At 39.2% G+C, this 21561-nt stretch overlaps 1 protein-coding gene across 3 annotated transcripts in view; it reads left to right on the plus strand.

Annotated features, from left to right (window-relative positions):
- COMMD10 (COMM domain containing 10) overlaps nt 1-21561 on the plus strand; it is a 231110-nt gene that overhangs the window by 34920 nt on the left and 174629 nt on the right. For 2 of the 3 annotated variants that reach the window (XM_065550350.1, XM_005300142.5), the window contains exon 5: nt 2758-2868. The exons of the other annotated variant lie outside the window; for it this stretch is intronic. In XM_065550350.1, coding sequence (XP_065406422.1) covers nt 2758-2868 — 111 coding nt within the window. The remainder of the gene's footprint in view (nt 1-2757; nt 2869-21561) is intronic. 3 annotated transcript variants of the gene reach the window in all.

The following is a 21561-nucleotide window of genomic DNA, read 5'->3' on the forward strand; positions in this document are numbered from 1 at the left end:
CTCTTTCTCACAGAACCAGTGTGGCCCAGTTGAATTTCACAATCACATCACTGAGTTCAAATCCAACCCAGGCCAGAAATCTGAAGTACAAAAAAAGCAGGAATATTGCTTCACTCTGCCTTTATCAAGGGGGATTTTTATTTTGGGAACTGTAATCTGAGTACAGCAGAATATTCAGAAGGCACAAACAGTTTTTTTGAAAACAAAATGAACTAAATAAACACATGCTCACTGGGAGGGAAAGGTGATTGGGGTGGAAGAGTAGATGGGAATGGTGGGGAATCAAGTGGTGGGAAGAGAATGGAGAGTGTGAGGGGAGGAGTCGGGAAACTGGGAAAAAGGACATGCAGGTGAGTGACAGAGGGACTGGGGGAGAATAGGGGCAGGGGTACCTGTCAGCCCCTCATTTCCCTCCTGAATGTGTGCCACAGTCTGTGATCCCCTAGCCCATTTAACCTCCCATTCTCCCCTCATATGAACCAGGTACTGGAAGGGGATTGCCTTTCTGGTTGGGTCTAAGCCCCACTCCATACCCCCTATGTGAGCTGGCATCTGGGGGACCTTGCTCTTCTTGGGGTATATGATCCCCTCTTCCTGTCCCTCTGTGTGAGCTTGGATTGGGGCAGGGAGGGGGCTGAAGGAAACATAAATGTAAACATCTAAAATCTAGAAAATGAATATTTAATATACACCCCACTGTTGTGTGAGATTGGATGGGAGGTGCCCAGTGTTGAGGAGGAGCGAACTGGATGGACCTGCGGCATAGCTGGGGAACCTAGTTGAACCAGGGCAGGAGTCCCATATGGGGGCAGGTAGTGGGAATGAGGAGCCCAGTTCAATGTGCAGCTGAGGCTACTTAACCAAGGTAGCATGCAGCCACTAGTCGTCTCTCACACACGCCATTATCCCCATTCCACTGTAACAAAATGTACAGGAGACGTGAGGAAAACTCAGGAGTCACATAGCAACCATGTGGTCTATTGAAAAAACTACTGGATTGGGACTATTCCTAGCTCTGCCACTGGCCTGCTAGGTGACTTCCCTTCTCTGTGCCTTAGTTTCCCATCTGTAAAATGGGATGATGATGTAAAATACTTTGAGATGAAAAGCCCTATATGAAAGCTGAGTCTTTTCATTATTACCTAGCCACAGTAGTATATCATCTGCAAACCTAGGTAAGAAATAGAACTGTCTAAATGACTATTAGTGCCTACCAACAAACATTTCTCTCTCTTTTGAAAGAGCTAGGAAATTAAATGCCAAAAAACTTGGTTAAGGCAGCATTAAGGTTGCTGGGTAATAGCTTGTGCCTTTCCAGAACATCAAATTCAGCAAAACTCAGACTTTTGAAAATCAGGAAATACAGAGTTAAGGTAACTCCCATGCAACCTTAACAGTGCCCTCTTCGAGCAATGTCCCACAATGACTATAACACACATATTCCCACTCTGCTTCTTCACTTTAATGGACGGGCGCTAACTGCACTTACTATACACAATCACAGTTGTTCTAAGAAGCTCCAACTTATTCCTCCCCCATTCAATACAGTTACACTCAAATGTGAATGTATCGGGAGTGCATGTAGACCATTCCCAGTGTCTATTGGAGGCTCTTAGGGCAGAGTTAAGGTTGTGTGGGAGTTTACCTTAACTCTGTATTTCCTGTCGTCAGAAATTTGAGTTTTGCTGAACTTGACATTCTGGAAGGGCAGAAGCTATCACTGGACACCCTTAACTCTGCATTAACTAAGATTTTTGTCATTTAATATATTTAGTTCCATAACCAATTTAAAATGCATTCCTATGAACAAAATGTAAAGAAATTCCAAATAATAGAATTTAAAAACTTTATAAAACTAACTAGAAGCAGGTGATAATTATGCTAATTAAACCTGTTAGCGGGTAACAGCCCTTCAGTTCTCTTCTCTTCTCCTGTAGCCAGAGAAATTGTTTCCTGTAAGCCCCCTAGTTCTGTGGTTTATGTAGTAATACCTTCCTTGTAGGGGGTATTGTGATGCATAATTTGCTAATGTTTGTAAAATCACTTTAGGTCCTTGACTTAAAAGTGATATAGAGTGTGTTTTGTGTGGTTTCCTTTTAATGTGCATTTTGTTTGTAACTGAAGAAGGAACAGACTTTGCAGGTCACACTCTTAGCTGTTTTAGTTCTGCAGTGTTAACAGGAGTGGAAAGCAACATAGAATAATTTTTGTCATGAGTATTGGCAAGCATGATGGAATGCACACGGAGCAGACCTGCTGATTAAGAATTTACCATTTTTATTTAGTCACTTTCCAAAGCAGACCACATTTTCTGCTAAGATTCTATTTTTGGAAAGGAAATTTAAGTATAAAACACAATGTAAGTGGGAACCTCAGGGGGTCAGCACCTTTGAAAAACATTTTTTTTAGATTCGATTTATAAATTGCTTTCCAATTGTGCAGAAATCAGTGTAAGTCACTGTCCTCTGTAATTTAAGGAACACAATGATTTACTTGAACATACCAGATAACCTCAAGGCTGTCACAATTACCATAGAATAAACAATATTTAAAGGGTGTTTCTGCAGATTAATTTAAAACAAGCCACATTGTATAATTGAAGGAGAATTTGCAGAATGTGCTTTGCATAGGAACTCTAATGCCTACGTAGAGCCTGGCCATCTATGTTCATTGACACAGACCACTGAGAAATGTTGAAAACTCACCTCCTTAGTGTTTCTGCAGCATCTGATTCTAATTTGAACTTGTGTTTTATAGCTTGAGACAATTGGATGGCAGCTTAACCTTCAGATGGCTCAGTCCACCCAAGCGAAACTGAAATCTCCTCAAGCTGTATTAGAACTTGGAATGAGCAATGAAGATTCAAAGGTAGGAAAGCCACTGCCTGGCAGAGTGAACTTATGCAATTTTTTAAAGAATTTATAATTTTAAGGTTCTAAGACTATAACTAGCTCTACTGATTGTCACTAATCTCACAGCAGTGTTTTTACTTACTTTTTTTAAAGGTAATTTAATTTACGCAAGTGGAATTAATAAAGAATTGGCATATTGTTATTTGCATTAAATAGGTTTTGGGGTTGAATGCCATATAAGCAGTTCTTTGTACTATAAAGATATTGACAGTACATGTCATGGGGTATGGTTATTTTATAATACGTACCTCATGATTGATAACTCTTACATATTTTGCACCTGGTTTTCCTCTGCCTTCTATTTTGTTTTCATTTATACTTTGCAAAGTAGGGCTGAGATTTTTATCAAATCATTATGCATGTGTTCTAAGACCACTATACAGGTGTAAATGACAGTGGAGAGCCAGGGTCTTTACATTTTTATCGTACAACCCTAACTAGCATGCGGTTTTTAGCCACTGGTATAGCTACACTGGGACAGCCACTGGTATAAACATGCTGCACCAATGTAAACCTTGGGTTGTGCTGGTGGATTTTACTTCAATTTGAAATGGACATGCTCTGTCAATGGAAGCCACTTTTTACATTTATGTTGTATTTTTTGCTAGTGGTTTGAATTGAACCAATACAGTGGTGGGTAAACCTTAATATAGGCAAGGTCTGACTAATATAGAAAGTACATTTTTAAAATCCCAAAGTAATACAAATAATGTTTTGTTTATGCTTGAATAGTAAGATCTACTGGTTTTGCATATTTTAGGATAGAATTACCTCACCTTGCCAGTGGAAAGTAACCTCCCCCCAATTTTTGTGGTCTCTACCTTAATCTGTGTTAGTGAAAAAGTAGATTTAAAAAAAAGGAGGAAAATTTTGATTCAAGGGACCTGATTCTGCTCTCAGATCATCTTTAAACCACAGTAATTCCACTAACTTGAATAGAGTTACTCCTGACTTACACTGGTAAATAAGGAGATTTAGGCCCTTGGTCTTCTTGGTGTCTTAAACTGGCGCCTGTAACAGAGTTCTTTGTTCTTAGAAAAAACAGTAGATTACCTGAGGGTGAATTTTAAAAACCTTAATACAGAAAGCAGATAGCATTTTGTATACAAGTCATAATGAGCAACACATGTAAAATGCAGCTACAGAAAATGACTAAAAGAAAACACTGGAAAAACATGCACATGCTGCTATAAATAAATAAATAGTTTCTCTTGAAGTTTTGTTGTTGTTTTGATGATAAGAGTATGTAACCCTTTTAAAAAAGAAGTGAATTCATTAAGATTTTGTACATTATGGCAGAAAGACAGAATGGATCCTAATGCATCCAACCATGACACCTTGAGCTATGGTTTGTTCCTATATTAAAGTCACGTGGTCAGGCTTGGTCATTACTTAGGTTGAAGATCACGAAGTGAAATGCAGGTGCTACAGGTACTTGCATTACTGAATCAAGTGAAGATCTTTTTGAGGAGGAGCAGAACCAATGCGAATGCTTTATTTTAGTGGAGGACTGTACTGTTGGATATGCTAATTTTTGGTTTGAGATGTAAAACCAGGGTCATGTTTGTAGTCATTAAAGACCCTGTAGCACTTATCACAAGAGTAGGATGATAAGGTTATGTCCTGGCCAAATTCAGACCTGCATAATTATATTCTTGTTTAAATTCTTCCAGAAGAAACTGCATATTGTATTCTTTTTCACTTTTTGTCCTAAAATGTTTTGTAGCCAATGTGATCAGCTGCAGGATTAGCTGCAATTCAGTGGTGACCAAAGTGATTATATAGTTAGACTATCAGTTATTAGTGTTATAGTGATTTAAATGTATAGACCATTGATTGACTGCATTTGTGGTTTGATATTAAAAATGTTCAGGAGACCAAATAACCAAAGTTAGCAAATTTATTGCCTGAAGATAAAATAGTACAATACGTTAAGGAGGTATACACACTACTCCCTCTGGGAAGCTGTTTTTCACAGCATGCAGTTCACGTTACACAGAAAGTGTGCTTCAAAACTACCAGACCTGTGTACAACTTAGAAAACACTGTATATATTTCAGCCAAGACTAAAATTCACCAATCACTTTTTTACCTTTTTTACCGGTCCCTTCCATCATAAGGGCACCTGTTCCAACCCCCCCAGAATGAACACACACACACCAGAAGAGTACAATGAATATAGGAAAGGGAAATATTTATTTACAGAGGGATGAATGGAGGAAAACAACAAGAGGGGAAAAGATAGGGGAAGCGATAAAACTGGGTTACATTCAACACAAGCCCTCACAGCCACGGTCTGAAAGGGCAGACACCAAGCAATGCATCTGCAGAGCTGGCGTTTGGGGAGGGGGCAGCATGCGGAGCCCCCTGGCTGCCCCTACACGTAGGAGCCAGAGGACATGCCGCTGCTTCCGGGAGTCACACAGAGCCACATCAGCCAGGGAGCCTGCCTTAGCCCCGCTGTGCTGCCGACTGGACTTTTAACGGCCCGGTCAGTGGTGCTGACCGAAGCCGCCAGGGTCCCTTTTTGACCGGGTCTTCTGGTCGAAAACTGGACACCTGGCAACCCTAAGTCCGTTCCTTGTCACCCATTTCAAGCTTCTGGCAAACAGAAGCTAGGGACACCATCTATGCCCATCCTGACTAATAGCCATTGATGGACCTATCCTCCATGAATTTATCTAGTTCTTTTTTGAACCCTGCTATAGTTAACCTCCCCACTTAACTAGCTACAGCTTCCTTCCTTATTCTCAATGCAAACTCACAAGCCCCAGTACTCAGAGCCCCATACCACTCTCGGTAGTAGTAATACTGGGTCCAGCTCCAGTTTGTCCTTTTCGGGAGATTCCTCCCTACCACAGTGCTCCTCCTGTCTCCTGTCTTGGGGTGTCTCCGGTTGGCCGCTCTGTCCCTCCCAGGCTTCGGGCAGGTTCTCGGCTTCTTCACTCTGGGAGGGTCTGGAGCTGCAGACACGCACCCTGTTGCTCTCCCTCTCTCTCTTCTTACCTCCCCCCCCTCCTGCCCCAATCCCCCCAAAACAAAAATAAAACCAACAACAAAAACCAGCACTCCCTCTTCCTGGAACAATCAACATTGCCCCCCTTAGTACAAAGATTTAAAAGGGCCATGCTCTCTAAACCCCAAAGGGGTTACACTTGTTTTTCTGGTACCATGGTGTACCTTTTCTTATTTCTGTTTTGGATACCATATTCCACCCTAGGATACCTACTGTCCTGTGTTAGGACACAGAATCAATGGATCTTGCCTTTGAGAGGTATTATATTCACTAATGCCAAAAGCTATGTTTAGCTTTTGGAGAGTATTGTGGGATATATATTACTTGACAGTAGTGAGCAAAGTGAACAGAATTGTAGGAAAGACCTAATATAATTTGGTTAACTTATCTGCCCACATGCTGGGTATAATACATTATTAATATAGCATGCCCTACCCCTAACATACATGTATTGGCTAATAGTTAAGACTGTTAAAAGTGTGTATGCAGATGTTTATATCTTTGCAGTGTTGTGCCCAGTATTTCCACCTGTGAAGTGTAGGACCAAATATGTTTGTGTGCAATTTTATGCATGGGCACTTAGAAGTTGAGTAGAGGCCCAGCTGAAATTTTTTTCCCATGTGTACAGTGGATTCATTTTGACTTTTTTGTAATCGGTATACAGTATTTTCAGGGTTTAAAATAGAGAATTCAAGCTCTGATTCTGGCTTTCATATATTTGGCATTAGACAAGCCACTCTATTTCTTTGCATCAGTTTCCAGCTATAAAAATATAAAGACAAAATCTTTATCTGTTGGGTTGTTCATTGACATTAGATTCCTATGGAACCAGTCTGCCGGTATGATGTATCTGTTGAAAGCTCAAGCCATATATATCAAAAGTGGCTTTTTCCGCCCCTGCCTGGCCATGTAGTGACATATTAGTATTTACCGATAGATCATGTGGTTGTTGGTTTGTTTTTTTTTAAATCAAAAGACAGTTTATTTTGTTCAATCCACCAGCACACATTTCCTTTATAAACACAACTCCAGTTCCTAAACTCTTTCTCTTGATTCTTTCTCTTTCTTTTTATTGATGCAATCAGATGGAATTGGATTTTCTTGCAATTACTACGAGCCTTGAATAACAACTCTGAAATTGGTGCTTAGTAGGTGGAATGGTGCAGCAACAAAAACATACAAATGCTGTAATGTTTTGCACACTGAAATTTAGAAATCTGGGTTGACCTGAAGAATAACAGCAACTGGCTTGCGGCTTATTGATCTCATCCAGTATAGGACAGGTTTTAAGACAGAAAGACACTCATCTATCTGCTTCATAAAAGTGTTGAGGCTTAATTAGTTAATGTTTGTAAAGTACTTTTCATCAGCAAAGTTCTGTGTACGAAAATGCTAAGTACTTATCTCAGCATCCTAAATGTTATACAGCTTTTCTCATTTTCTCCCTAACTTTATAAATAGAAGTAATTGCAGCCTCTTATTCAGAATTTTGGTATGCATCCCACTTACTATTTCAAAATGGCTAATTGTTTATATATGCTATTTATCCTCCCCGCTTGAACGTAATGGCCTGTTGTTGCTCCATGAAGGAGAGAGATCGAAATGATGTACAGAAATTTCTTTTTAGATTAGCTCATTAGGGGGCAGTAGTGTTCTTTCCCTTCATTATACTTCTCTGGCACTTGACTGTTTTTTGAAATAACATTCAAAATCAATTGTGAAGTCAGTAGTTGTGGGAAATGCTAAGTGTTTACATTTCTAATCTGTATATAACAATAGAGTTCTGTTGCACCCGGTTACAAAATTAATGCCTATTAATCAAAAATATGCAGAGCAAGGTAAATGAAATTTGCCTTTATTTTCATTTTTGCTAATTGTACTGGTATGATCACATTCATTTATGTTTACTACAGCTAACTAAATTAAAGATCACTCAAACATGAGCTTCTTTGTCAGACTCTAACGTTCGAAATTGGTACTTGATTTTCCTCCCTGGAGAAATAATTTTAAGCCCTTGGATGTTTCTGTGGTATTGTTCCACAGCTATGACTTAAAGTAGTTCAAAGGTAATCTGAGTTGAAGGGTACACAATACCTCAGATTTGTATTCAATGCAGTAATGTTTGGCAGGTATAAAATGACTTTCAGAGTTATAATACTTTTAAGTATTATACCAAGAAAAAACCCCTAGGAAATATTCTGTTTGGACTTTTTCTGTTAATTTGTATTATTAGTTGCAGTATCTTAATTGCCAAGGAAATATGCTGTCTAAAACTCTAAAATAATTAAACTAGGATTATCTGAATTTTGGTAAATTTGTATCCTCATTTTTTACAAGCTTCAGTCTTCACTTATCCTCAGTTCTTTTGTTTCATCTGCCTTTTCCTGGGGAGCTGGTATGAAATCACCTTGACAACAAAAACATCATTTAGCTTATGGTAAATTGGATTGGAGTCTGATTACAGATGGTGCTTTATTTATGGAAAGGAAATTTTAACTTGGAGACAAAGTGAGACCTGCTAATACAGTTTGAGGATCGAAAATGTTAAATTATATTTCTAAATCTTAAAAAATTATCTAAAAAGGATTTCTTATGTAGGTTTACTATAACATTTCTTAATAATAGTGCTGTTAAAAATGTCTTTTGTGTAATTTTAATAATTTTTTTCTTGTTAAAGAGGCACTGAAAGAAATTTGTTTGGGAATATTTTATTGGTTTTAAAATGTTGCTACTTTTCCCCTATTGTAAATAGTTACCATTCTGACTTTTTTTTAGAAATTGTAGAAAACTGATTATTTATTTAGGACCTAATGGGTATTACTGTTTTTATGGCTGTAGCGCCAGTTAACCAGTGGAGGGAATACAAGTTAATAATTCTTATTCCGATAGCTGTGCCGCCAGTATGATACTGGTTTGCAAACAAAGAAATAATCAAAAGAAAAAGCCCTATGTTTATTTTATGGCTATCTAGACAAATGTATTTTCATACAGTATAAATAATAATTTATGTATGTAGAAAATGAGGTGGTACGGTATTATTATACTTTGAGACTATGGCATCAGTTATGCCTAAATCGCAGATGACAAATCTCCATAAGACATCTCGGCCTAATTTCTAGAATAGCTCAGGATTATCCTCTGAATCCCCTGGGGCCATCTCAGACACTTGTGTGGTGAAGTTCATAGAAAAGTTTAAGATCCTCAGGATATCGCCTTAATGTTTGTACTAAGTTCTTCCCAAAGGGGGATGAGTGTGTTTGAGCTTCTGGAAGGGTTTAGAGGGCTGGTCAATCTGTCCCCCTTTTTACTCTCCAGGGATCATGGCTCCTTTAGTGCCATTGGCCATTCCTGCCACACCATTCCATTAGGAGCAGACAACACAAAATGGAAGAAAAGGACATACATGATTTATTGTGAGATTGGACATATATTGCCTGTGTTATACCTGAAAATTCTCATTTCCTAGCTAGCATTCTCCCATTTTGTATTCTGCTTAATATTATTTTTCTCCAAATGTATTACCTTGTTGTTATCTAAATTAAATCTTATTCCACTGACTTATTTCTCCCCTTTCTTGTTGCTTTCCCCCCTTCTCCATTTTATATACAACTTCTTTTTAACCTTTGGCTCTTTAAGATCTTCTTTATGTGCCCACATTGGCCTTCTTTCTTTTTGCTCATATTTTTTTTTTCTACTAGAATTGCTATCTGTAGTGTTCATGTGATAATATCTCTGAGTATATTGCAGTTTTCAGGTATTCTGTTACTTCCCAAAACTTGTCACAGGTGATCCTGTCAGAGTTGCCAATACAATACTAAACAAAACAAAACTAACAAGATGCCAATTTTTCATAAATACCCAATTTTTTCTGACAGATCATATTAAAATATAATTTTACTATAGCAGGTTTATGTTCATGCTTATGTCATTTTTATCAGACAACTTTAATAACACCATTGACCTTTTTAAAGGAAAAAAGATAGTAATATAAATATTTTAAACAGATTTTCTTTAATCATTTCTTTAAAATCAATAAAGCAGTCTTACTGTACTTGGCAGAAATGCAATGTATCATCACACAGGAACATGAAAATAAAGATTCGTAAAGGTCTAAAATTAGTATTTGGAACAGACTCCTTTTTTTTTTTTTTTTTTTTTTTTTACTGAGAGCCCAGTTGCTTCCCCCATCCCTGATTTTAACAGATTTTCTGCGAGTGTCTGGACTTTGACTAGCTTGGATCCTGTCTACTGCTTCTCTTATCTTCACAAAGTATGCTTTTTTGTTCATTAGGTTCACCATTCTGGGCATTTCCTTCCATCTTTAACTGCAAGGCAGAGCAGACCAAGAGAAATAGTTCTTTCCTTCTCATTGAGCTATGCTATCTGCTGACTTCAGATGGAAATGTAGTTTCTGGTCTGCATGCCATCTAGACAGAAATGACCTGCAGTCCAGTGCACTATGGATCTTTAAGGGAAAATGTATGAAACTATCAAGTTTCCCTTTTCATTCTTCCTCTGAAGGGGTTTTTGTCTGCAGCTTGGGCTTAACAGTGTGAAACACTGGCCGATGATGATAGCCTTTGAAGCCAGGATGGCTCTTCTTTCCCTTTGAGAGAGTTAAGCAGGTGGGGTCTAGGTTCAGGAGGCAGGGCTGAACAAATTTACGGCTGAGGTAACCTCCCATTCCTCTTAAGAGCTTGGTACTTCCTCATTTCTCAGGGATCAGGGCTTATCTGGATATTGGTTTCTCAAAAAGCCCTTACTAAGTGTAGTAGGAAGAGAGCCTAAAACATAAGCCCTTGTATTAGAGGCCTGGTATGAGGCAGAACCAGCTCACAAAATTTGGCAAGTACAGGGCTAATATTGCAAAAATACACATTCTTAAGGAGTGCTAGTCACAGAGTGCTCACACAAACACATCCTGATATCAAGTGGTACCAAAAACATCCCGATATCAAGGATGGTTCAAAAACATTCCCCAGGGATAACAGGAACACACTTACTCCCTCCTAAAGATAAGGTCAGGATAACAGTAGGTAATAAAGATGTTTTAATCAAACCAATATGTATAAGAATAAATAATAACTAGCCACGTCGGGGGAAGTAACTACAGTAACTATGTCAGAGGGGCAGTACTAACTTGTTTGTATCAGGGTATAAAAATGTATCTCAGAGGGAATATTTTTGTCTGGCCTAGGGAGGAACAGGAAGTCCTGCTGTCTGATCTGGACATTGTTATGGGCATACATATATTAGGGGCCCGGTAAAATCCGTGGAATACTAGCACTGTGCTTCGTTGACCATAAACCTGGCTGGGTGCCTTCATCCCTTAACGGATCTTGTGGTCATTGGGCGGTTCGCTCGAGGTCTGCTTTGCCAGCTGTCTGCGCAGGGCTGGGGTGGCACACAGAGGGAACACACACACACAGCCAAACATCTATCAACATTTAACCACACTAAGAAGAGTAAATTGTGCTTCCAGCTCCTTCAAAAAGAGGACAATTAAAACCGAAACCCATTACTTTTCAAATGTTGGAGGAGTTCTCATCAGGAGCAAACAGAATGCAAGGGTAAACTGCCCCCCACAGCCTGCACTCTACCTTGGCCATTTCCCTCCTAGATGTGCTCTTTTTCCGTAGAAAACGTGATAATCTTGCCTCTTTCGTACAGAAGTGAAATGAGCTCTGCACATAATTTTTCCGTTGTTAATTTCAATAATAGGAACAATAGTTGAATTACTTAGATTACGTTAGTCAGTGATTCACTGTGTGGTGATGTGTGGACAGAGTTAAACTGGTTCCTGGAAATTTAAGACTTTTAATGCTTAGTATCTCTAGATTTCCTGATTTTCAAATGTCCTGATATTTTTGAAATACCATGTTCTGATTGAAGGTGTCTATATAGTTTTAGCTTTTTCTTTCTTTTATAGTTTGTTTGAAAATTTGCCTCTCAGCTAATATTGTGGGCTTGACCCTGCAGTCTTTACTCTGGTAAAACTGCAATTAACTTCAAAATAAATTAGTGGGAATTTTGTCTGGGAAAGGACTGCAGGATTGGGCTTTACATCCAAAACAAGACTCATTATAAATAACTGTTGAATCACTGGCAACAATGTTCAGCACACTCCAAGAACTGTGTTGCTGTTTTAGTCTTAGAATAATATCTGGGAAGGTAAAATTGCCCATGAGGTTTAGATCCTGTGAGTTTTGGTGTTTTTGGTCAGCCTTTCTATCAGTTTCCGAACAAAATTACCGTTACCTTCATTCTAAATTAGTGGTATATTGCAGGCTTTTACTGTAAATTCCCTTTTATTCCTTCTTTTATCTTAGCCCATAAAACTTTTTTACTTGTCATTGATGATAACTCTAGGCAGTCTAATTCACTGTTATAGAAATTATATATTGTACTACTCTGTTATAAGGTTTTATGAAATTGCTAAAAATGTCTCTATCTGGCTCCCCTGGAAATTGATGTGAATTTTGCTGTTGATTTAAATGGAAACAGGATCTGGTGAACCAAAGTAATAGTTTCATAAGGAGGGAATATATTGTTCAGAATTAAATAAACATAGTATTTTGAGATGTTTTCATAAAGAAGCACAAGAAATGTTTGTATTTTGCTACTAAAAAAAGTCCTCCTGTCTCTCTCTCCAGTGTCAAATCTCATAGATTTTAATAGACTTCAGACTTTAAGATCAGAAGGGACTATTATAATCGTCTAGTCTGACCTCCTGCACAACGCAGGCCACAGAATCTAACCTATGTCTGAGCTATCAAAGTCCTCAAATCATGGTTTAAAGACTTCAAGGTGCAGAGAATCTTCCAGCAAGTAACCCATGCCCCACGCTGCAGAGGAAGGCGAAAAAAACCCATGGCCTTTGTCAATCTGCCCTGGAGGAAAATTCCTTTCTGACCCCAAATATGGCGATCAGCTAAACCCTGAGCATGTGGGTAAGACACCCAGGGAAGAATTCTCTGTAGTAACTCAGATCCCATCCTATCTAGTGTCCCATCACAGGCCATTGGGTATATTTACCACTAATAGTCAAAGATCAATTAATTGCCAAAATTAGACTATCCCATCATACCATCCCCTCCATAAACGTATCAAGCTTAGTCTTGAAGCCAGATATGTCTTTTGCCCCAACTGCTTCTCTTGGAAGGCTGTTCCAGAACTTCACTCCTCTGATGGTTAGAAACCTTCGTCTAATTTCAAGTCTAAACTTCAGGATGGCCAGTTTATATCCATTTGTTCTTGTGTCCACATTGGTACTGAGTTAAATAATTCCTCTCCCTCCCTGGTATTTATCCCTCTGATATATTTATAGAGTGCAATCATATCTCTTCTCAGCCTTCTTTTGGTTAGGCTAAACAAGCCAAGCTCTTTGAGTCTCCTTTCATAAGACTCATCAATGGCTACACATTATAATATGGTGTGTATTGGAATAAAGCTATACTGTCAAGTGAAATCAAGATTCAGTTTCCAATTGTATGAGCAGTATGAAATGTAATAGAACTGTAAATCCAAATAGTTTTTTTTGGTTATGTCAGCATATCAAGTTCCTTTAAATTCTGTTGACATACCATGTGTGGCATAATTGAGAATTGCTTCATCTCTAGAATCTAAATTACATTTTAATGGTACTCTCACTATTCTATTTTCTTGTCATTGTATGCAAATGCTTGTTAACAGAAATGAGAGAGGTAAATACATCCATGTTGAGGGGTGAATTTACACTCCTTGGTGTTTTTATCTGTTTTTAATTATGCTTCAATTTATAAAAAAGATGTTGCGCCCATTAACTAGTATTCATTCAGTGGTCTGAATCAATGCATGTATCTTGCCCCATTGATAATATTGGAGTAGGCAAAGCTAGTTTGGTAACAAGTGTTTAAATACTACTCCTCATTTTTTTTCTTTGAGCCATGATATTTTATCCTTGAATATTGGAGGCATGGGAATGGGGGTGCACAACACCAGAAGCCATATTTGGAATGGGGAACAGAGCCTAAAAACTGCTTGCTGAGGGAGTTGAACGTAGCTGCCTACTGAAACTGTGAGTGGTAGGAGATGTGGGGGGAGGATAACTACTGACCAGCTGGTGCTGGCAACTTCTCAGGAACTGCACAGAGTGATGGGAGAGGAGGTTTTTGTCCCCAGCCTGGATCCATTACCAGGAGCTCTTCCTTTCTCTCACCCCATAATTCTCACCAGGACATTAGCTTGCTACCTCCCCTTGGCTGTCAATACCTCTCTCGTCTCAGCACTCTCCTCCTTCCTTTCTCCCATTTACCTTGTTGGCTTGGTTCCCCTTCAATTAGCAAGCAAGTTATGTGCTCCTCTTGCAGATCTATTAGGGCTGTGGGAATTTCCCCTCACCTTGTCCTGGGCCTACTCCTTAAAGAAGAAGGAGATAGTGGGATGGGGAGGAAGAGCAAGGATATTAGTTGTAAGTTGAGCTCTGCTACATACATTAGCTCTCTCAGAAACCCAAAATATGGTGTCAAACTAAGTACTAATTTTTTAGAAATACCATTAGTTGCACCCATATTTTAAAAGTGTGGATGAGTGGTGTAAACCACCCTTTAATTACCAAGAAACATGAGCACTATTCTTGCTTCACAAAAAATTATAATAAATTTAAGAGCAGCAAGAGTCAAGGAAGAATGACTGTCATAAATACAATATGACATTGTGATCCAGAAGCAACTGGAGAAGAAATGGAATATGCTTTTATAACATAGGAGATGAAATCACAGATGTCTTATATAGTGCATTTTGCTAGCATCAAGACAATTTACAGAATTGCTCTGTATGTGTGTTTGTGTACACAACCACTGAAGTGCAGAGTTCCCTCTGAGATGATATGCTGCAGGTATTCAACTGTGCACACAAATACACACAGTAGTTTCATGATAAGAAGTGAAGGATATAAATTCATCCCCTGTGCATCTGTCCTAATAATGGAATACAGCTCTATGGTATCTGAGCACCTCTCAATGGATGATATCCAAAATCACAGTAGACCAGCAGTCTTAATTTTGATCCCTACTTCCCTTAAGGCAGTTTGAGCTAGATGATCTGGTTGTCCCTTCTGGCCTTAAACTCTGTGACTATGACTCTGTGTGCTATTGTTTGGTTGTTAATTTATTTTCTCCTCCCCTCTCTTTATTGTGCACCATCTCTTGTGTCTCTTTATTGTCTGTCTTCTTAGCTTTTCCCAACGTCAGGTAAAAACAGCAAAGTTGAAGAAGTGTATTTTACATTTTGTTCTGGAGATTTGTGCTCAGATAGTACCTACTCTGCAGGTAAAGTCTGCCCCCCTTTGTCCCATTTCAGATACCAGGTATATTCTTACCAGGTATATTGGCACTCATGGCTGCTGGCTGTACATCACAGAAGTGCTTGGCACTATATATTATTTTTCTCTTTTTGTTTAATATTTGCCTAGAAACTTATTTGGTTCTTTTGACTTAATTTTGTCCCTCCATTTGGCAAATGTTGATTTCTTCCCGTATTTTTGTTGGAGTTGAATTCAGCGTGGCTGTCTTTATTAAATAAGCTGTTGTAGTTACATTGCACTGTGTTATACCAAAACTACTCGATGTGTCTTCTACCATTCTCTTAGTCTATTTCTTTATCTTTTGTTATTTCAGTAGTTTAGGTCCTGATTCTGGACCCATTGAAGTCAGTGGTAAAACTTCCATTGGTGTCAGTGGGAGCACGCTCAAGTTTTTAGGGGCCAAACCTTCAAGGTGCTTGCTCAGTATTTCCATGGAGGTGCTGAATACCCTCTAGCTCCTGTTGTATACTCCGCTCTTCTCATAATTGAGCTCTCATTGATGAAGTGTCATAAGGAGCACAAAATTGTTTTTATACGTCCAAAAAAAGTATAAATTGCTCAGCAGTATTTGTTGTGATTTGTTTATTTTTGGTTTTATGGTAGTTAGAATTCATGGGATTTTCCATTCCAAAGGGCAATTGGTTGTCAAACTTTTAGTCTTAGCATTCGACTTATGTTTCTTTACTTGTTATTAGTTACTCTATGGCACACTGGCAGCAGCACATATGGTTTCTGTTATTTTTCGGAAATTCATGGAATATTCATATTAATTCCTTCTATTGGATGACAACTGAATGTATTCTTTTATTGACAAATCTCTCAGCAACGATGTGCAATTACAAAAGACTGTGTGTGTGTGTAATTTATTTAACAGAGGGGGTAACTGAGCCACAAAGATGTTAAATGACTTGCCCATGTCATTCATATGTGTGTTTATATATATTTTATATCTGTACATGCCCATGTATAAATATACACGCACAGTTCAACTGATCCTAGAGTTTATTAATTAGACTATCATTTTTATGGGTAGCTTTGAGCAACTTACTATATATATTATACTATAATTCCATAAAATCCCATTTGAAAGACCCAAACCATTGTGCCTTGAAGTCCATCAGCTCTATCTCTGATGACCCATCAAAGGGAGCAGCTTTGCTACCTGACGATCTTCAACTGAAAATGGTCCACTGCCAGTCTTAAACAGTACTGCTGAAAGAACTAACAGCAGGAGTGACACATGTCCTGTTCTCTCTAATCTGATATTAGCTACCAGGATGATATATAGTAGGAGAATAGACTTCTCAGGTAATTGGAACCTTTAGACTATTATATATATTCACACAAGATAAAAGATGTTGTGAAGAGGCCAGTTTGATCTAGTAGTTAGTCCAGAAGACCTGAAATCAGGAGACCGGGATTGTCTTCTTGGCTGTGCTAATAATTTGCTTAACCTCTTTGTGACTCAATTTTCCCATCTGTAAAATGGAGATAATATTTATACATTTTTGTAAAGTGATTCTTAGGTAAAAAGCGCTAAATAAATACTAAGTAGTATTTTAGATCATACATATCTTTGTTGAGTATCTAGAGCATACCTACAAGTTAACATGCACTAATTAAAAAAAAAAATTGCATTTTTTGCAAACTCTGCTATTCTCTTAAATCCTGATCCTGCACCATTGAAGACAATGGGAGATTTTGCTTTGGCTTGTGTGGGTGTTGGAGTAGGGCCTTAGTGAGGTAAACTGTTGCAGGTGTCATAACAGCTGTTTCATGTTCACAATGAAAGAGATGATTTTAAACATTTTAAAGCAGTGGAATTTGATTTGTCATATGCATATACATGATAATCAAAGAAAGAACTTTCTCCCAGCAGGCAACTGGCCTGCACGAAATGTCTGTACCTACTACCGACGGATTTGCGGTTCCAGGATCGGACTCCTGAGTCATCTCAGGATCCGTATGTAAATTTGTGGTAGAGATCATCCTCGAATTGAGGGATTATCAGTGAATGAATGATACATGACAGTTATTTTGTGACATGGTGTAAGCTTGATTTGTAATAACTGTAAGACTTGTTTAACTTGTTGGTGTCTGCCATTCACACTTTAGAAGGATTCACTCATACTGAGAGTCGTAGCGTCCATTAATCCGTTATCTCTCTGCGTGGTTCTAATGGAGATGGGTCCTTTGGGATTTGGATTTTTAAAGTGGCTTTCTTTCAAAAATATTTTTATTATTCATAATTCTAAAAATAAAATTCAGGCTTGCAGTTGCTTTAAACCTTTAAGAGCTGATTCATTAATATTTTATCTACAGGAACACAACCTCCTTTCTCTAAAGTGTGGCATAGTCTAGATCCTCACTTGTGATTGTCCATCTTATTAAGGGGTGATGTGATTGCTTTCCGCGATGGAGTGTCTACCCCACACAAGACCTGAGTGAGTTTATGTGGGTCAGGAGGGGCTAACTAATCATAGATGCTGCACCTGGTGTGGGGAACCAAGGATTGATAAGGCCTAAAGGCAGATGAAATCCAGTGGTGGGCAGGAGCTGGTATAAGAGTATAAAGCCAGGAAGTGAGATCAGGAAAGGGGCAGCAGGGAGGAGGTCTGCAGTCACTGCCTAGAGGAAAAGGGTGTTGGCCAGGGACAAGTAGGATATCTGGGGGAGAGTAAGCCCTGGGGTCCGATCCTGTCCTGTCCTGGACTAGAGTCTTACAAGAGGCACAGAGGAGTAAAGTGGCCGTGGGGAACAGAGGAAGCTCTGGTGGTAAACCCACAGATAGGTAAGGAGGTGGAATAGGAAGGAACCCAGGGAAATAGTAACAGGGTCTGAAACTGAGCCGACCTAGGTTGCTAACCATACGGTCTCTGGGCTGGAACCTGGAATAGGAGGTAGGCCTGGGTTCCCCACCAGCCGCTGAGGAAAGTGGCACAGGACCTGAAGTTGAAATGGAAGACTACCTGAAACGGCATTTAGACAGCTAGTTCCATGGAACTTTGTTACCCTGGAAGGGAAGGACTTTATAGTGACCTGAATGGAGGGCTCAGTCATGAAGAGGGAACACTCTGAGACCTGGCAAGCGAAAGAAAGGGGCTACAGCACACACAAGCAAAGGAAGGTGGCACCAGCCAGGGCAAGAGCTAATTCCCAGACCTAGTTCCAATGAGGTGCACCTGTAGTGAGTGGAACGCCTTCACACTTTTGTGTAGGCTATTGTGATGTAGTGCTGCTTCCAGTTGCCATTCTTTATAGTGGATCTGGAGTGGGATATGATGATGAAATACTTTCTTCCTTCAACACAAGAAGTCAGCAATGGCCATATTTTCTTCCACCCAGGCCCCATATTAGGACATGATGCGATCGTATCATGGAAGAGGTAACAGAGTCTCATCTAGAACCTGTACTGTGGGGAAAGGCAGCTGCTTGAGATCCAGCTGTTGGGCTTCTCATTACTCCAGTAGTAACCACTGCAGGTTTGATTGGGAGCAGTCAGAGCTTTGTCTTGCCTCTTTCTACCCTGTTTCTATGGTAGAAACAAGTGTTAGAAACAAAGACAGGAAGAGGAACATTGATAGTGAGTTTTTATTCCTGTTTATTTGTATTCTATGTACTCACAAGGTGATAGGTGCTGTCCAAAATGTATGTGAAAACACAGTCCCTGTCCCCAGTGAGTCTAAGAAGATGAGCAACTTATGAAAGGGGAGGGATAAAAACATAGTCAAACACAAACACACACACACACACACACACACACACACACACACTTTTTAATGATGAATGTCAACTATCCCGAACTAGCCACCCACCTCTATAATTAGTTGACTAGCTTCTTGTAGATGTCACAGTAGAAATAAGTTTCAAGGAGGGACTTCCAGGAGAACAGGGTAGTGGCCTAGCTTGAGGCATCAGCTCAAAGAGCTCCCCATGTGTAGGGAGCCCCATGGAGTGGAAGAAGGCACAAAGTCAGCTGTGGGAGAAGCAGACAAAGAGGCAATTGAGTCTAACAAAAATTCACAGAATTGGAAGAGTGGAAGGGGCTGTGAAAGATGACTCACAGACCCACCTAGTCTGATTTCTGTACTGAGACTGTTACACTCCAGCTGGTCTTTGCACAACTTCCTTGCTTTCTGGCTGCCTGCAAGATTTTAAAAAAAATCTTCTATACCTTCTTCCCCTGTCTGCCACTACGTTCTGCTTCTGCAGAGTGGTCAGGAAATACAATCAGGATCTTGCAGAGAGTATTTTCTGCCTTTTGGCTTTGCGTTGTGCCGATGAATCAAATACCAACACTTAATGGTGTTCCTCAACAGCTCTTTGATAGGCTCTGCCGGATTCTGGGCTGTCTCCCCACCTAAACAGAGCTAACAAAATTGTTACTATGAGGAAAAAGAAATGCAAACAAACACAAAAGGCTGTGGGGGAGGACCCTGCCTACCTGAACACAGATGGTCTCCAAGGGAAGGGGCAAGCTAAAGAGTGGTATTGTGATTAGGATGGTTATTTTCTCTGTGATCTGTACTCTGTATTTCTTGTACTTTAGTAAAAAGCAATAATGTGTTAGACTTGCATGTAAAGCATGTGTGTTTATTATATGCTACACCAGCCATGCAACCCCTGAGAGAATTAAAATGTAATCCAGAAAGTGGGATTCTGAGTGTGTGTGTTTAAGATACTGGGCTATATTGTGGGTCAGCACAGTCCTGGGGGCATAAGGTAGAAGGATTGTGAGGCTCCGTTTCCATGAAGAGGTAGCAGACAGAGAGTCAGGAGCCAGGAAATATGCCAGAAGTGCCAAGGAAGAAACAGTACTATAGCTTTCTGAGACCCAGGGAAGCTTAGCATACATGAGGGATTCAGTGACTGGACTCTCTTGCAGAAATCTAGTGGGCTACCTGTAGGGCAAGCCCAAGCAGAACTGTTTCCTCTCATTTTGGCATCTCATGGGCAGATCATAGCCTGTGGGTAGAGTTTGTAGAAAAGTATATTCACTATTTTTTTTAGCCCTGTCTGTGACCTGTATCTAGCACCTTAGAGTTGTAGTCTGGGAACTGTGGAACTCCTGGTGATTCAGTTTCTTTTAAAGGACAGATAGTTTTCTAACCAATTGCATGGGAGAGGGTAAGATGTATAAGAAATATAGAATTCCTTTTCACTGGTAAGTATGAATGGTTGAGGGAGTTTTGTGCATGTCGTTGTGCTATTTAAAAAAACCTCTGCCTCTCAATTTGATGACGTTTCTCTGTAAAGCTACTGCAGGATCTTATAGCTACCAGTTAACCCTATAGCTACCAGTTTAAGTAGATTCAGACTCTCTGATGTGACCCGCACTTCATGATGTCTGTTTTTTTTTTTTTTAGTCTTCAACTGCATTGTGTACAGTAGGAGTCCAACATGACTCTCATTAATGAATTATAAAATATAGTACATTTGGTTTCTTTTGCTTAAGTATTCAAGTAAAGTAGAAAAGATTCATGCAGGAAAATTGGCTGAAAACATTGTTAACCATCATTAAAAAAATTCTACTAATGCAGCATAGCCATGTCCTCACTCACCATGTCAGGTTGGTCTGAATAACTGTTGGCTTATCACTGCCTCTTGCACATCAGCTTCTTTTTTGGACATTATCCTTAAAGTGGGCCATATTGCTTGGATTTTTTTTTCTTAATATTTAAGATAGTATCAGCGAGACTTAGTTGGACAGAAGCCTAGTGATTGTGATGGATTTAGTTGTTCAGATTTGTTTTTTGTACTAGTGAGGTTTAATAAATATTGAAGTTGAATGTTAACTAAATTTCCAGGGAAATGGATATGTGTTGTCTGACATGACAAAATCTGAACTGTACCTCTTTGGACACAGTCAGCTGCATGCCGGGAGTTTTCCACTAAATTCCTGAAAGGGTTAAAATTGTTTGTGCTGTCTGCTGACACAAATTGAGACTGACATGATAAACTGCAAAACTCCATTTAAAAGTATGTGTTTTTATACCATTACATTGTGTGTCTGTCTGTCATAACTGTCTGTGTTTCTGAAATCTGTTGCAGTTTGGAATACTAGATACCAAGTAGGAGACAAGAATGTAAAATAAATGCCATCTTAGAAAAGTGTTTGTAGAATTTGTCTGACATTGTACAAAAGTTGGCCAAAAGAGAGGAATGAAGAAGGCATAGGTATTTTAATAATACTCTGGTAAAAACTTGGTCAGTCCTTGTGCAACTCAAAGGTTTCCCTCAAGATTTTAGGAAACGGGTGAGGGACAAGATGTCAAAATATTGTAGGGCTC

This window comes from Chrysemys picta, chromosome 6, assembly GCF_011386835.1.
Source record: "Chrysemys picta bellii isolate R12L10 chromosome 6, ASM1138683v2, whole genome shotgun sequence".
NCBI lineage: Eukaryota > Metazoa > Chordata > Testudines > Emydidae > Chrysemys > Chrysemys picta.